Consider the following 16,730-nt stretch of genomic DNA (forward strand, 5'->3'; position numbering starts at 1 on the left):
ATTAAGTTACTATTTCTTTTTCTCATGAAGTCACAGATTGCCTTGTTCCACATGTTGAAGATGCAGAGGTTCATAACAAGACATACAGGACTGGCGATAAGTTAATAATCAGCTGTCATGAAGGATTCCAGATCCGTTACCCTGACTTAGACAACATGGTTTCCATATGCCAAGACGATGGAACATGGGATAATCTACCCATATGTCAAGGTTTAGTACTCCAGCACATCCTGTTTTATAGCTCATGCATCTTGTGATAGTTTGCCAATACTTTTTTTCCTGCAGTTGTGAGAATGTCAGTGATCTGATAAGCTCCACAGTGCAGTGTTTGAGTAGTGCTGCTGCTAAGGTTTTTTTGATTTCTCTTCCCCTTTGCTCACTGCAGGAAAGATGTCGCTTCCTGAACATTCCCATGCTTATAATACTCCTTTAAATACTGCTTTTTTATTTGCAAAGCTCAAATCTGACACAGATACACTGCATCAAAAAGTAAAAAACAACCAAGGTAATCAGTCAGAAGTCCTGATGGGCATCTTGCATTTTTTCACCAATTAATTTGTGGAAGAATTTAAGCTTCTAACTGCACTTTATCTTCCTTTACCTTATGCAGAAGGCAGGGGTAGAGGAGAGAAACTGGAACCTGTTATTCAGTCAGAGTTTTCAGCAGAGCTGTTGATTAGATTCACAGTCCATTAAACCTTTATGTATTGACTAAAATTCAGGGTATGCTCAGGGACGATTTTGGCCAGAAAAGCCATTAGCCATAGAACTAGAAACATCAACAGCATGGGATCCCAGCTCAGCTGAGACTGTGAGAAATGGCTGGGGATAAGCCAGCTTTAGTGAATGGAAATTCAATAACCTGGGATCCTTTTCCCTTCACATTCTAATAAGGTCTGAGTACCACTGACACTGTTTTAACCAAGTCACGTCTTGGTAACAAGCTTGGCCCACTGAACAGCAGCCAGAGATTTTAACTGAGGAGCAGACTGGGCTAGTCCCAGCTTTCCTCAAACCCATCTGTCACCTCCTAGAGCTAACACTTCTCTGTAGGCACTTAATTACACTGTCACACCAATTTGCAGAGTCAGGGCAGGCAGGCAGGAGAGCTGGGACACTTCTAAGGAGCAGTAGTGCATCAGACTGTCCCCCAAGATCTTGCCTTCGACTGTGGCAGAAACTTAGACATATTACCAGGCTAGCTCAGCATTTTAGATGCACACATGGTATCTGAACAGGCCTAACAGCAAAGGGGAGGTTTTGCAAAACCATAGCAAAGTGGATGCCAGTTTTGGGGTATCTTATCAGAGATGGCATCACGTGTGGCAGTATGAAGTGTACAGCCCCTTTCTGTGGGGGTGCACCTCACATCTAATTTAGGTAAATTAAGACTCTTGCTGTAGGGGGAGATGAATGCTTAAAAGATTGATTTGCAGATGCTGTATTTGCCAAAGACCCAGGTGCAAACTTCGTGACAGGCAATATTTACTGAGTGAGCAGAATTATCCCAAATACCACTTAGCTTGTTACTTCTGCTCGTACTCAATAGTCAATATGAACTGCTTTTCAAAATAAAGGCAGTCCTAATTAAAGTTAAGAAATCAATTGCACAAGACCCAAGTGCTGTGATTACCTGGCAGGCAGAGAATAGGCGATTCGGATTCAAGACCCTGCCATATTTTGCCAAATTCCATGAAGTTACTGCAGAATTCCAGATTGTTTTTGCCATGGCAGGCACTGGTGAGATCAAAGCCACTTGTCTACTTGCTCTAGGTAGGCTGTGAGTTACATTTCTACAGCCCTTTCATTACAATAGGCAGGGGAGTCTTATGACACTAAGATGCCTTTTTTCCCTGCCAGAGCACTGGGGAAGGATTGTAGAGTGTATAAGAATCTAACCATCCATTTTTCCATGAGATATTAATATTAATTACTGGTCTGGAATGATGTTACTTAGCCAAAAAATGTCAAAATGAAGTTTTTCAAGCAGCTTGACTTGTTTGGAGACCTATGAATTTTCGCAAACGCTTGGCTGTCATACAAATTCAAATAAATCTCTGTTCTGCATGACCAGGAACATAATGAGCATTAAAATTCTGAGCCACTAGGACCAAATTTTCCCTGATACAGTTCAGAGAAGAGTAAGTTTGGTCTTGCTTGGGCAATCTGTGTTCTTTCTGTCCCACTGGGGGCTGCTTATGTCGTCCTGCTCGATGGGCTGCTCAGTTTGCAGGAATTAAGTGTCTTGTGTGTGGGGCATTCTTGATCAGGGTAGAAGCAGCAGCCAGCAGATAGGATGCTTGAAGCTTTATTTGAGCAGGGACATAACCAGCTGCTTAAACAGCTATCAAAATTGTTGCTCTGGTGGTACAGCATGCTGCAAAAAGCTTTTAAGCTTTTTCTTTAATTTTCTTTTGGGTTTCTTCCTCTCCCTCAAAAAAACATTGCAAGGAAATGGCTGCTTGAAATGCTGCTGAGGCTTTTTGTTTTGAATGCCAGTACCTTACAAGAAGTTCTCAGACTGATCTTTTGTTTCCTCCTCTAGCTTAAAATTATGGGAGTCCTATGAAAATCCTTCACAAATTCCTAGTAGTGGCAAGAGACCTATTTATGGACTGCCATAATGCAGCTTCCATTAGTAACATAATTCTAAAATATAATTTTTCATTCCATGATTGAGTCATCTTTTCTTCACATTATTGCAAATTAAAAAATTAAACAGTATCAAATATTACCCAGAGGGTCATTTCTAGGGCCATGAGGAATGACATGTTACAAAGCTATGCCATCTGTTAAATTCACTGCTCTTTGTTGCCCCAGATTTTGGTTGGTGGCCATTTAACTGTCACTGCTCAGTACCAGCCACGATACAACTCCCTCAGGAGTAATTCCAGAATTAGAACTGGAATATAGTCTCTGATTCTGATTAAATTTACAATTTCTGATGATAACAGGTACCTTAACTTTTTGACAACCTAGTCTGAGACCTTGCTCAATGTTTATCATGGGACTGCTCCTAGGAAGTCATGTCCCTTTAGACTTTCTCAGACTAGAATTTCAGTCATTAATTCTGCCTGCAAATCTTTTACAGTTGTGTGCACTTTGTCACAGGAGCGGTTTTAATATTTAAGAGGGTTTACATGCCTGTCAGTTTTAGGGGGAGGAATAAAACTCACCATTTATATAAATGACAATCTTTATTTATAAAAGGTTCTACCTCAAAAAGAAATTGCCATCTGCTGAAAGGGTGAATGTTTGTTAAACAAAATACTGTCAGTTTTGGAAAAGCCTTTCCTGGATTTGTTGGGAGTGAAGCCCACGCTAGCAAAGAGTGTGGGCTAAACAACAAAAGGGTTTGAACAGGATAATGAGGCAGATATATCTGAGGGAGATCATGCAGACATGCCATTCATAGTGGAGAGGATGAAAAATATCACACTCCTCAATTTAGAAACTGTAACTGAGATGTGTGAAGATGACTGAGATAAGCACTTGATAATAAAAGAAACTTCCCTCTTCTTAATTTGCAGGTTGCCTGAGGCCATTGGTTCTTCCTCATAGTTACATTAACATATCTGAGTTCGGGGCCTCCTTCCCCGTAGGAACAGTGGTGTATTACCAGTGCTTTCCTGGATATAAACTAGAAGGGGCAGAAATCCTTGAGTGCATGTATAACCTTATCTGGTCAGATAGCCCACCTAGGTGCCTTGATGTGGAAGGTAAATGTCTTACTCTTTGTTTATCTTTCCAGTTTGCAAGATCTGCATGCTCTCTGTGATTTTAACTCAGGGCTGTGGCCTGGGTGATGTTTCTGCTGGCTGTGCAGAGCCTGTGTGGGTTCTGCTGTGTGCAGCCTGCTGTGCTTCACTGCACCCTCAGCTCCCAGTGCTCCCCAAGCAGTGTTTGCTCTCACAGTGTCCCAAGTGCAAGAGGGAAAGCTCCTAATGATTGCTTTGCCTTTAAAACGTGAACCCTCTGCTGCCTTGCTGATCAAAACACTGCAGAAGTTACATAACTCACCTCCCTGTGCAGATGGCCAGAGCTCCTACACATATGGACAGATTTCCAAGATCAGCTAAAAAACACCCCACAGAAACTCTTGGTTTGGGCTGTGCCAGCTGCAGTCATTATTCAGCACCACACGGTGCTGCACACTCGAGTATTTGCTGTCCTCATAGTAGTTCATCTTAAAGAAGGATTGACAGCCAGAACAACTGAGCTTACTTATTGATGAGGAACATAAAAACCATTCAGGGTGAAACAGGTAGATCCTACTGAGCCAGAAGGAAGAACCTGTGACTAGAGCTGGGATGGATGGTGTTGTAGTGCATTTGTATTTGCATCCCTGACATTTAAAACAGTGATACCGGATGGATTGCTCCATATATTGCCAAAACTGCATGAACTACCCTCCTCCATCTTCACATCTTGAATGAAACATCCTAGGGAGTCATGAGACTCCAAATACATCGTCTCCATTTAATTATTCTAAAAGAACTACATTCTTGTTCTATTTCAAGCCTGTAAGGAAGCTCTCTAGACGTAGAATTTAGCTAAAAGCAATTATAGGAATTCATATGTGATGCTTATGTCACTAAATACTAAGCATTCTGGAAGTGCAAAAATTTGCCAAAAGCATCAACAAAGTGATAAACAGCACAAAAATAATTAAATGATCCTTATTTTTAGCTGACAATTCAAGTTCCAGAATTCAAAAATGCCTTTGGAGTTTTGGAATGACAAAACGAGATGATTTTTTTGTTTGTTTATTTAGCTCACCATGAAAGATTAATACTCAATGTAAGCCATTTTTGGAAGGCTTGTTTGTTGTTGTTTATAGCATGGAAAACACATTAAAAAATCAGAAGGGCCCTGTTAGGATTAATCCACACAATATAACAGATTTGATAAAAGTGACAATTGTTCAGTTAGAAGGATAAGAGCATGAAACTCGAGCGTATGAAACAGAAAAAAGTTGTGTCTCACTGTCACTTAACACAGGTGAGCATCCCAGCTGCTATCAAAATACCTGAGAAAACTCATGTGCTCATTGTTTCTTGCTGGTATTATAAAGTCATAGAGAGGCTCTTTTTCTTGGTAATTTAAAACATGAGGCAAGACCTTCTGCCCTGACAGCTGTACATTTTAAAGTAAAGTCAAAAGTTGTCATCCCCACTCGACGACGCTGATCTGTGATGGGTGTGTGCCAGATGCTGGGCCAGGGCCATCGGGGAGGCCTCCTGAGTTCTGATTTTGATTCAGCCTCCCTCTGAATCACGTTCTTACTGCTCTCTTTAAATGCCAAAACTTCCCGTGGTGGTTTCACACCAGCATCCCATCAGTGCATTCATTAAGTGAACCACGGAAGACCAAACCTGGAGCACAACGTTTGCAAGAGCTGGTTCTGCTCAGCTTTGGGGGAGCAGAGAGAGCTTCCAGCAGCACTGAAAGGTCACTCCTGACAGCTCCCCTCGTGAACTCTGCTGTAGGGCTGCTTCAGCAGGTGTGCAGTGATCTTCAAAATGGATCCAGATAGGGTAAATCAACTCGAGATGCCCTTGTTTGAAAGGGCTTGTTCAAGTGATTTATGCAAGGAGTGCCAGTCTCCAGGAATCTTGTTACAATCCACTACTTTTAATTAGTGGACAAAATTCCTTTCCTGCATATTTTTTTATTCTCCACCTTGCATTCCAATGTCAAGCTCATTTTTCAGTGTTCCTTTTATGTGTGCAGTGTAATCTTGCCAAGCAGTATTTTTCACAGAGGAAATCAGCAAATAACAAATTAATGCCATTATTTTTTTTTCCATGTTCAATTAAAAATGTATTGTAATGATATTTCCTGCTCAGTATTTTAATGTGGTAATGATTTAAGCAAAAGACTGCTAGGAAACTATAGCAAACCATTTGAGAGCTTTTATTCTCCTATAAACAATGCTCTTACAGCTTCCTAATTTAGATGTATGTTCTTGTTGAAGCGTCCAGAAAGGATTTCCTAAATTTGTGTGTAGTCACAAAAATACTGTACATCATCCTAGTGAATGTTTTCCTTTTTGTTAGGGCAAATAAATTCTGAATGAAGGGTTTGCAGCTCTATTTAAATAGAGGGTCACACCAGGGACTGCACAGCTCCTATTGCACATCAGGCTTTCTAATACTTCCCAGCCTTAACCCTCAATACTGGTGAGCATGGAGCTTCCACCAGCTCAGGTGAGAGACTCATTTTTGCTGATAGGGAAGGAAGTTCTTCTTTTTTTTTGATGAGTGAAATCAGAATCAGCTGATTAAGTCAGAGCAGAGCATAGAAACTGTCACCTGGCACTGAAGTGCAGCCAGCAGTGCAGATCTGAGCCACTGCTCAGAACCAGCTGTTTGCAGCTGGCCAGGGCAGTGGTTATGGCTCTGGCAAAAAAGGGTGCCTCTAGCTCAGCTTGCCAGATATGAGATCCTCTTCTTAAATTCTTGTACCTTTGCCAGATTTAAAACATTTGGATTGATTTTTGGGTGTCTGCCTCAAGCTGAATCATTTGGATGGCTTCATTTGAAATGGTTGAGTGATATCAGAGAAGGACAGTAAAGGAAATGGTGTTGTTTTACCAGTTCTAGAAAATTTTACAGTCATTTAGAGGATAAGATGAAGCATCTTCACACTGAATTTTCTTCTTCTTTAACTTTCTTAATTTCCCTTTTTTCTAGTGGACTTTCACAATTATGCAGAAACTTTTTAAACCTTCTTTTGTACTAAAACTCAATAGACACTTCCACGAAAATTGAAGGAAAATGGGCTCTAGGTTTTTTAATATCAATTTTAAATTATCAATTTGGGGTTAATTATCCGTCTGTAGAAACTGAGGTAAGTTAGTGATTGCCTTCTGTAAAATCTGGTATGCAAAACGTGGGTGCAGAATTAATGAGAGTGAAGAATACCACATGGGGTATAAATGTTAATTGTAAAATAAATCAAATTGCTTCAAAAACATCAGAGGAGAACCAACGCTTGAAAACATACCTGTATGGAACTCTGTGAAATGAAACATTTAAAACTAGGAAATGTTTATGATATGGTACTTTAAATTAAGATATTACACAGGATTTTGAGAAAAAATAAAAACAAAAAACCTCTGAACCCAAGAAACCTCAAACCAAACTGAAAAAACCCTTGGCCATGAGTACTTTGGGAACATGATCTGTATATGATTACATTCCTTGCCATCTGGAGTCTGTATTTTAATTTTTCATGCTCTCTGGAAATCTTCCAAGGAGATGTAAGGAATAGTTCTTAAAAAGAACTGGATGAGGAGTGGCAGGGGAAGCAGATAAAGAGAGGAAGGGCTGGGAGAATTTGATTATAGTGCCAGAAAATAAAGCAGTTGTATGGATAGTGTCATTGGGAATTCCTGGCTTTGTATGTAAGAGTAAAAGGGAAAACAGGTTGATTCAATTTGCAAACAATAGACATGATCCTGTTATCTAGAATGTCTTGTTTCAGCATCATCCCAGCTGAACAGAAAAGCTGGTCTTGCAAGAAATCAAATATATGGCAATATCAAAACTTCATTCTGCTTTCTGGGACCAGCAGATTCTCTAGCTGAGGTTAAACTTGAAAGAATGTAAAATAGAAAATTTCTAAGTTTTGTAGGTAGATTCAAAATTAAAATGAAACAAACATGAGGAATAGACTTCGAAGGGGAGATTCAATAAACAGAAGAGAGTAAAAGCACAGAAGAAACATGAAGGTATTTCCAAACTCTGGAATACAAAACCACCTCATTGCGAGGGTAGATGAAAAGATATAAAGCTAATAACCATACAGGTACTGTCAGGATTCTGAAAATTATAGAAATTGTGGAAGAAAGGTAGGAGAAGGAAGGAATCAAGAAATTTTACGACAAAGCCAGAAGTGCAGGGGAACCTAACCCCCCTTACCTGAGTACCAGGAGATTTCTAAGAATAAAAAGGCGTTAGTCAGATGAAAATCAAAACCAGCCAAGTATGCTGCAGAGAAAAACATACTCTGGAAAGAGATGTAAGAATACAGAACAGAGCTTTAAAATTTTTCTTCTCATAGGCCTGGGAATAGACACAGAGAGGGGGGGTTGACTTAGCAGCTAGAAAGTACAGGGCATGATAGAAGAGGGTGATATTGCAGATTAAATGTCATAGCCTTGTAATAGTTAAAAAAAAAATAGCTGAAACTTTGTACCTAGCTACATGCAGGACACTTTGAAGGAAAGCTTCACAGATCTACATTCTTCCATAACAATTCCTAATACCATGAACAGTGATTGACACTGAGCTGTCTGATTGATAAACTAGGCACTTAAAATCTTTTAAATTCTGGAAGGAACATAGAGCAACACTCTGAGAAAAAAGGATAGAAGTCAGCCTGTAATCAGTTACGTTGAGGAGACAGGATGAAGTAAGCAATCCTAAGCCTGAGATGTTCTACATTGGTACAAATGCACTTCTCTCAGTGTTTCTCCACTGAATTTAAGGCTTTAGATAAATTCCAACATGACAGACTGATGTTATTCTCAGAGATGATAATGTTGATGCAGCACATCTCCAACAGATACAAGTCCTGTAGAGGGAGCAGAGGGCAGCAATACAAGCAAGTTATGAAACAATGTGGTATTGAGAAATTAAGTGAGGTAGATACCAGGATTCAGTTTTAGGTTTGCACCTACTCAGCTTGCAGGCAGGAGGGAGAATAAATTAAATATTGCTCAACTGCTAAAGAGGTCATCCAGGTTAACTGAGTTAATGTTAACATAGGACGTATTGATAGCCTGGTTTTTAATAGCTCTGACTACAGTGGTATTTCACTGCCTACAGCAAAATGTGTGACTCAGAAACTACAACCAGCAGTAAATGCTCAAAGAGCAGCAGACAACCATATATCTAAGGACCTTTACTAGGACAACACTTTATGTCAGTGACACCTTTAGCCTGATGCCTGAAGGATGAAGTAGGCTGACAGTGTGTCACCCTGGGGGTGCTTGTCATGGAAGGCAAGTGTGATGAAGAAGTTTAAATGTATATTTTTCTTTAGAAAAAGTAATTCAATAATTTGGCTTGTTTCTGCACTGTAGAGAGATGATTCATTCATCACCCAGGAGTGAGAAATTATATGCATCCATGTATGAGTGTGGAAGGTGAACAGTTGAGTATCTGGATTTTTGTGCTGTTGGAAAATGCTGAACTGGATCTGTTACCCACAGCTGAAGAGGTGTGGAAAGGAAATGAATTCAAAAGGAGCACAAAGACATGAAATTCTAGACAGAGAAGTCAAGTTATGCTGCTAAATAGTCATCCAATCTCTTAACTCCACCGGCTGTATTGCAAAGTGAAACATGAAAAAAATAGTCCAAATCCAAGACAGAACAGATACCCAACAAAGTGGCCTTTTTGCAGCTCTTGTTGTGAGGGATGAAGGGTTTAGAGAACAGGCTCCAAGTGGAAGACATTGAAGAACATAAATAGCATTATATTTCTAAGTGACTGCTCCTTTTTTGCATTGCAGAAAGCTTCTTTGATTTTGGCTGGGATTGAAATAGATGCCTTCTCCACTGCTCATAGTTTTTCAAGAAAGCAACAGAATAACATCTTGTAACCTGTTTCTTTCAAGACATTGGTATTGCTTGTTGCACAGGACTGCCAGAGTAAATCATTGTTTTACACCTGCTCTATCACCTCTGTACCTTTCAGAAACTCCTCAGCATTTCCAGAACCAGCCAGACATCCCAACTTGTTCATAATTTCTGCCCTGAAGTTTCATATTAAGTGCCAGGTACATGTAGTGTTTTATCCATAGTGATTTAAAGAAACTGTGAGTTAGGTGGGGAAAGCTGATAAAAATTCTTTCTGAGGGCTATTTTATGATGTTACTCTGTAACTGTATCTGCTTGGAATGGAAAAGAATACATTGCCTACCTTGAAATCAAACATCTCTCTGCTTTATGGACATGTTCATTAAATTTGGCCACAAAGTGCATTCACAGAACATCTTCCACAGATGGAGGGAACTGTAGCTATGGACTCCGTGCATCAGGAAGTCTACTCACTTCTCCATTTCCAGAGATATACCCAATATTTAAAGAGTTGGCACTTTCACCAATCTGTGTGGGCAGGCACTTGTGAACTGAACATCAATAACAGGAACCAACACTCCTCCACACCTTCCTGGTCTTGTAAGATGGTTTGTGAAATTACACTGCTAAGATCATCTGCTGGTTTTCCTCCCCCCTCTTTTTTTTTTTTTTTTTTTTTTTTTTGTCCTTGTAGCTCTCCATTGGGAATGGGACCTTGTGCTTTTTTCTTCCTTATGTGGTATAGCTTGATTAACCCTGGATCACAGCTTGGCCATTCCAGCATTCCATGTCTCCATCAATCCCTGATAACTGCAGTAGGTAACTGCACACAAGCTCAAGGGATTCTTGCTTATAACAGAAGAAAAAGCTATGCAAAAAAGAGGGATTAAAGCAACATAAAAACCCACTGATACATCCAGCTTTCAGTGAGCATTGGCTTTTTCAGACATTCCTGACAGGAGCCTTTGGCTGCCTGGTTTTCTTAGCCAGCTTCCTGACTGCTCTCTCTCTCTCCCCTCCACCTCCATGATACTTCTAAGCACTCTGACCTTTTACAGGTTATCCTGGGATGCTGTAGTGGTTTTAGTTCGCTAATTTGAGATTTTTTAGGTTAATGCATTAATTATTATGGTGGGTTTGGTGTTGGTTAAATTGTTAGTGTAATTATTAGAATTATTTATTAATTTTTTTTTGTTGTGAGATAGGATTAGGAGGAGGAGCAAAGTAGGTTCAAACTGTCAAATACCCAAGCCTTGATTTTATTTTGGAGTTTTCTAATTCCTTCCTGCAAAGTGTCTGTGTAGTCCCCAGCATCTGCTTCTCAAAGTCCTGAAAAGGCCATTGCCATCATAAAGGCATCCACTCATGAGGGAAGGAAGAAACAAAACTGGAAACAAGTGATGAAGAAAGCCAAAATTATCTCCTGTAAATGAGACCACAGTGCACCGAGCACTCACAGGTTAATAATGAATATAAATATTTCCTTAAATATAATTGCAGACCATTTGCTAAAAGAAGTCCTAGCTCTCTACCTGCAAACTTGCCATCAATTTTTTGTAGTTTAAATGAAACTTTCACTGTTTAGCTTATAATTTATAGGAAGAAGATCACTTGGGGTGTGCTTCATCCTTTATTTGTTGAGAAATGCATTTGAAACTAAAGACTTCAGCATTGATATCAATGTTCCACAGGATACTGTGCTGGGGAGAGCAGAGTTGTTGAGGTTGAGTGTGAATTTGGCATGATGATCCTGTAGAAGCTCAGCTGACTGGAACTGCAAAACCTGCTGGGTAATTTGCAGTTGCAGGAAGGAAGTGTGCACCATAAGTGATTGTAAAACACTCTGTTTCCATTTTGGAATCAGCTAATATTAAGTTATAATTAAAATATGTTTGAAACTAGTTTTATACTGTTTCATGCAATCCTCAGCAAGATGGTGTCTGTCAAAGCTAGACCAGAGAAGCTGCGTTTCTTTAAAAACTTAATTATTCAATTCATTCAAAACATTCTGTAGAAGGTGAGAAGTTCTTCTCACTGTGTGCACATTGAAAGGCTTACCTCACTGTCAAAGCTGGTTCAGAATTACCCAGAGGTGATTTTCTAGGGGTACAGCCAGCAGCCTGGAGCCAGGAAACCTGTGGTATGTTCCTGGTTGCTTGAACATTGACTTGCTGAGTGGTTGGAAAAAAATTGCTTACCTGTTAGGTGTCTTTTCAGTCTTTTAGAAAACATCTAATTGGCATTGTGAAGGTTAAGTAATCAAGAAAGGTTAAGATTGAAAAGAATTTGGATAGTATTGTAAGAATACAATATTATTAACGATTCTTGCTCAAGGCTTTCAAGAAATTAATTCTCTGGCAACTTGAGAGTTCAAAATATCTTCTATCTTCATTACTTTACATCCTCAGTCAGGCTTAAATAGGATTTACTTTGTATATGAGGGCTCAGTTGTTTTCACCAAACTTTCTATTCTGTTATTACTCTTGGTGCTGTTGTTTTGCTGTGGGAATGAGTAATCAGAAAAGTTCCTGAAAGGATGGCATCACTTTCAGAACACAAATTCAACAGCCTCCAAGTTTGTTCCAGTACAGCTGTAATAGGGACCAAGTCTCCCTTCACAGTGCCAGCAGCATTTGTTCTAGGAATGCTTCAATAGGATATTGTTAAGTTGATGTTCAAAATAAATGAAAATTTACTCTAGTAATGCTTCCTGTTCTGCTTACATTCCCAAAGAGTGTCATTAAAAAAAAGTCTCATTAAGCAGATGTTCTTAGAATGAGATATTTTGACAGGGCGTATTTTAAAGCACCTGGATTTGGTATTTTCTTCCTTTTACAAACCTCTAAATTTCTTCTTCAAGCTTTTGATTGATATGAGTGGTTAACTACAGTAGTTTTTCCTCCATCCTACTTAGAATACTGGACATTTTTATGGCAATTTTTGTTTTGCTATTTTAGAATTAAAATACATTGGGTTTTGTACATTCTGTAAATTGAAAACTAGGTATAGAATAGAAAAATCCCTTTTTTAGTATTCAGAGTGCAGAATTAATTTCCTCAGGCTCTGTACTGTGCAGTGCAGGTGTGATTCATTTTCTGGTAATACCTGTGGAAATGGACAGGTCTGTCAGGTGAGCTGGACAGGAATTTTTATGAATATGAAAGAAAAGCTTCTTGGTTGATGATTTATTTTACTCTGAAGGTATGAAGGGTGATGACACTGAGAAAACCAAGAAACCAAGTTTATTAGCACAGTGCTCATGAAGAAGCAGGAAAAGGAACAAACATAATCTTCAACTTCTATGTTTCTGTAAAAAATATAATTTTCAGATCTTGCATCCCTAAACATGTGCTTATATGGAGGCAGAATATGGAAAAGGATCCTTCCTTAGGCCCCAGCCAGTAAAGCTTCGGGTGGGGACCTGGCCACCCTTGATGGGTAGGGTCAGACCTGCTGGGACATACACAGCTGTGGTCTTATGGAGTAAGTGACAGCTTGAATTGGTTGGGATGCAGTAGCCAGGTGACAAGTGTCCAGATTCCTGGTGATAATTACTGTCCTGATGTGTACAAAAATGACAAGTGAGGGTCAGGAGAAACTCTTGTTCTCTTCCAGTTTTTGAGCAAAGCAGATAGTGTCTCCCCCTCTCAGATGACTCCCTGAGACACACCAGCGTTTTCCTGCACAGTAGAACTGGCAGATTTTTATCTGTGTCTCTCTCATCTGGAAGTTTCATCTTAATCTGTTCTCACTCTTTTCATAATGAGAAGGCATTCACGATGTGTTTGGAGGAAGTGTTATTCATTATAAGGTGCAAATGTCTCTAATCTCTCCATCACTGTGTCAAACAGAAATGGCTGGTCTTACACTGGGGTTTTGTGCTAACCCAGCTAACTAAGAAATTAATGTCTTACACAAAAAGTGAACTAGTAGCTTGAGACAAATAATCACAGGTGGAAAATAAGCTGGCTTGTTCCTATCCCTTTTTTTTTTTAGTGTAAGTGTCCTGTACTTCAAGACATTTTTTCTTTTAGTTTTTCACTCACATAAAAAACACTGGGCAAAACCTGAGTCATGTACCACCTGTCTACTTTGACCATAGACTAAAACTACTAGCCTTTGAACATTGACTAAAAAACGGGGTTTGAGCAGTGTAAATATCTGTAAATATCTGTAACTCCACTGTTATCTCTCTACCAGTGGCTTTTAAAAAGTCATGCAATGTCTTTATTCTGTACATTGATGTTAATTGAGAATATGCTAATGCCAAAAAGTCTTCCCTCCCTCCTCCAGCTCCAGTGTCAACATTGCAGAATTATTGCAGCATCCTCCGGGCAGAGTTTAAAAAGCTTCTTGACCATAATGAGTAGGAAAAATCACTGAGTGATCCTCATTAACTCCTCAAGTGCCCTCAGCCTGTCCCCCCTCCCCTGGCCCTGCTCCAGGGGATGCAGCTCTGCAGGGGCTGTGATGGAGAGGACACTCTGTGGGGCACACCAGCCCTTGCTCCAGGCCACCGTGTCACACTGCTGGTAACACAAGGCTCAGCTCCCCATGTTTTAAGCTCTTCTTGATAGTGGACTCTTCATTAAAATCAGCCAGAGCAGAAATCTGATCTCAGAGGAGAGCCCTCAGCTCCAGCAGCTCCTTGGAGCAGGCAGGGAAGTCCACCAAATCGAATCAGGAATTCTTCCCTTCAACTTCCTTGAGTAACAGGACTCTTGAGCATCCAGCAAGGGATTTGTTTGCCATATAAACACAATTGCTCTTTCTTTTTGATGAATGATTCAACTTTTCAGCTGAGAACGCTGAGCTATAAAGTTCCTGTAAATCCCTTTTCAGTCTGTGGCCAATTGCTGTACAAAGATAGATCCAGAGACCTGGGATCACCTGCTGCAGAACTGCCAGCAGACACTGTTTGAATTATGTCTGTCCCTCTGCCAAGCTCCAAAGTTAAGGACACAGGCATGTGGTCTTTTAATGCTGGTCGTCAGAAAATACTACTGGATTATCCATGCTGGACGCTGTAATTAGAGCATTAAAGTCTCCAAAGCCTTATAAAGTGAAGATGCTGAAAGCTATTGGTAGTAAAGATTTAGTACCATATTTCATAACAGTGTTTAGGGCTTTTTTTGATCTGTGAGAACTTTCTGATGTAGAATTCCCTTGTTTCTATGATTATTGTACATACTGCTATTGGTTTTGGCAGTGAAAATGTACTTGTCAGATATGCATTTATTGTAATCAGTTTATGGCTATTTTCATTCTGTGAATTTGATGCATTTGCCTGAAGTCCATGGCCTGTAATTTCCAAACATAATTAGGGTTCATCACTGGGAATGATAGAATTTTAACTTTCCTGAAAAACTTCAGTGGCCTTACATTTGTCACCTAAGTTTCTCTCCATATTTGATCTGACACATTCCTTTAATCCATGTAACCAATATCATACACTGGTATCTGTCATAAATAAGGGTTCAGACCCTATTATGTGACTGGCTCTGCACTAAAAATTTTCCATCCAAAAGAGTCAAGACAGTTCAGACTGTCATAATCTTTCTTTTCTACCATCAAAACCAAAGGCCACTTGCTGGCTGTCCTTCCACCAGCTTTAAAGGATCTTGGATCAGGATGACCATGGGAATGAAGTGAGTTGAGAAAAGGACTGAGTGTACAACTAACTGCCCAGAGCTGAAAGTGAGTTAATTTAGGGTTGTTTGTGATGTATCTTTGACTTGATTTGTGAAAAGAGGCTTTGAACCTAAGTGCTGCAGACTGCACGTGGGGGCCAGTTTGCCCATGGAAGTGTTAAAGTGATCCTGAAACTGATTGAACATAAAGTTCAGGGGAGGTGGTGAGTGAGACTCCAAGTGAGTTAGAATCCCTGACTCTTGCAGTCCAGTTGACATAAGAATGAAACACTATTTCAGCTGAGCTAAAAGCCCTCAGTTCCAAACCTGTTCCATTGCATCTGTTGGTTCCCAGTGTTTCATGCAGGAGCTGTTGGCAGGTATGACCCCATAAACCTTGGTTAATTCATATCTAATACTTGGCAGGGCAAAAAAAATTGTTTGCAGGAGTTTCCAGGCAGCACCAATACACAAGCATTTCCCTTGAAATATGGATGTGTCCCTGGAAGGGAAGGCACTCTTCTTAGTACTGGGGACATATCCTACACAAAGAGTGATACTCTCATTTTTGGGTGTTATAAAATACACCTCTGTCTGTAAACAGAACTGACAGCTCCCTACCTGGGCTGTCCCCACAGTGTATAGCTTTAAATCTGCCTGCGAATGTGTCATTCCTGAGCTGACCCACATTGCTGAGATGCCAGCTTTGAGGGATTTTTCTATTCAGCGGGCTGCTTTGGCTCTCAATGACATTAAGAGGTTAGGGAAGATGTAGCAGCTACATTGCTGGAGGGGAAAATTAGTTTCTCTGAGTGTTGCTCTTTGTGATAAGGTGTGCTCTACTTTCTCATTTGCTAGAAATGTTGTGGGCATCTACACATCTCTTGCACACTGCCAGAGCTCGGCAAAATTCAGTTGCAGAGGAGCTTAAATTGTTCTCTTCCTTTATTCTCATGTTCTAAGCATAGGCAATAAAAACATACCAGGTTTCCTTATGGTAGACCAGGATCAGGGCTATCACTGATCGTTTTCTTTTTAATACAAGAATTATTAATAGGCGCTTTCTTACTATTTCAGTCTGACAGCTTTGTCCTAATCTTAAGAAAATTGTTTTCAATCTTGAGTTGACTTCCCAGTAAAGTATTCCTCTTTCTTCTTGGCCTAGAGACTTTGGAAAGTGTGCAGAGCATTGAGGATGTGAATTTTTATGTGAATTACTTACTCTGATTTCAAGTTATTATTAAGCCTTGCCAGTGAAAATGCAAACAAAACCGTGTCTCCAGAGGATGGGGAATAGACACTGCTGCACATTGTAATCAGCCTCTCTTGAAGATTCATTTAATATCTTGTGTATTTTTTTATGAAATGCATTATTCATGTAACAAGATTCACAGGGAGAAGCAGCTGAATTGTAATTTCTGGGAAGATTCTTCTTCCAAGAGATGTCATTTTCATTATTTAAATCAATGCAGTAGGTCTGCCTGCATGAGAGAGGCATGAAGTGAATGGAA

At 39.9% G+C, this 16,730-nt stretch overlaps 1 protein-coding gene across 2 annotated transcripts in view; it reads left to right on the forward strand.

Moving 5' to 3' along the window:
• SUSD4 (sushi domain containing 4) overlaps positions 1–16,730 on the forward strand; it is a 72,711-nt gene that overhangs the window by 47,236 nt on the left and 8,745 nt on the right. Inside the window, exons 3-4 of one of the 2 annotated variants that reach the window (XM_088161139.1) lie at positions 31–210; positions 3,531–3,719. The exons of the other annotated variant lie outside the window; for it this stretch is intronic. Of the exons in view, the coding sequence (XP_088017265.1) occupies positions 31–210; positions 3,531–3,719 (369 nt within the window). The remainder of the gene's footprint in view (positions 1–30; positions 211–3,530; positions 3,720–16,730) is intronic. 2 annotated transcript variants of the gene reach the window in all.

The sequence above is a fragment of the Sturnus vulgaris genome, chromosome 3 (assembly GCF_052056855.1).
Source record: "Sturnus vulgaris isolate bStuVul1 chromosome 3, bStuVul1.hap1, whole genome shotgun sequence".
Taxonomy (NCBI): Eukaryota; Metazoa; Chordata; class Aves; order Passeriformes; family Sturnidae; genus Sturnus; species Sturnus vulgaris.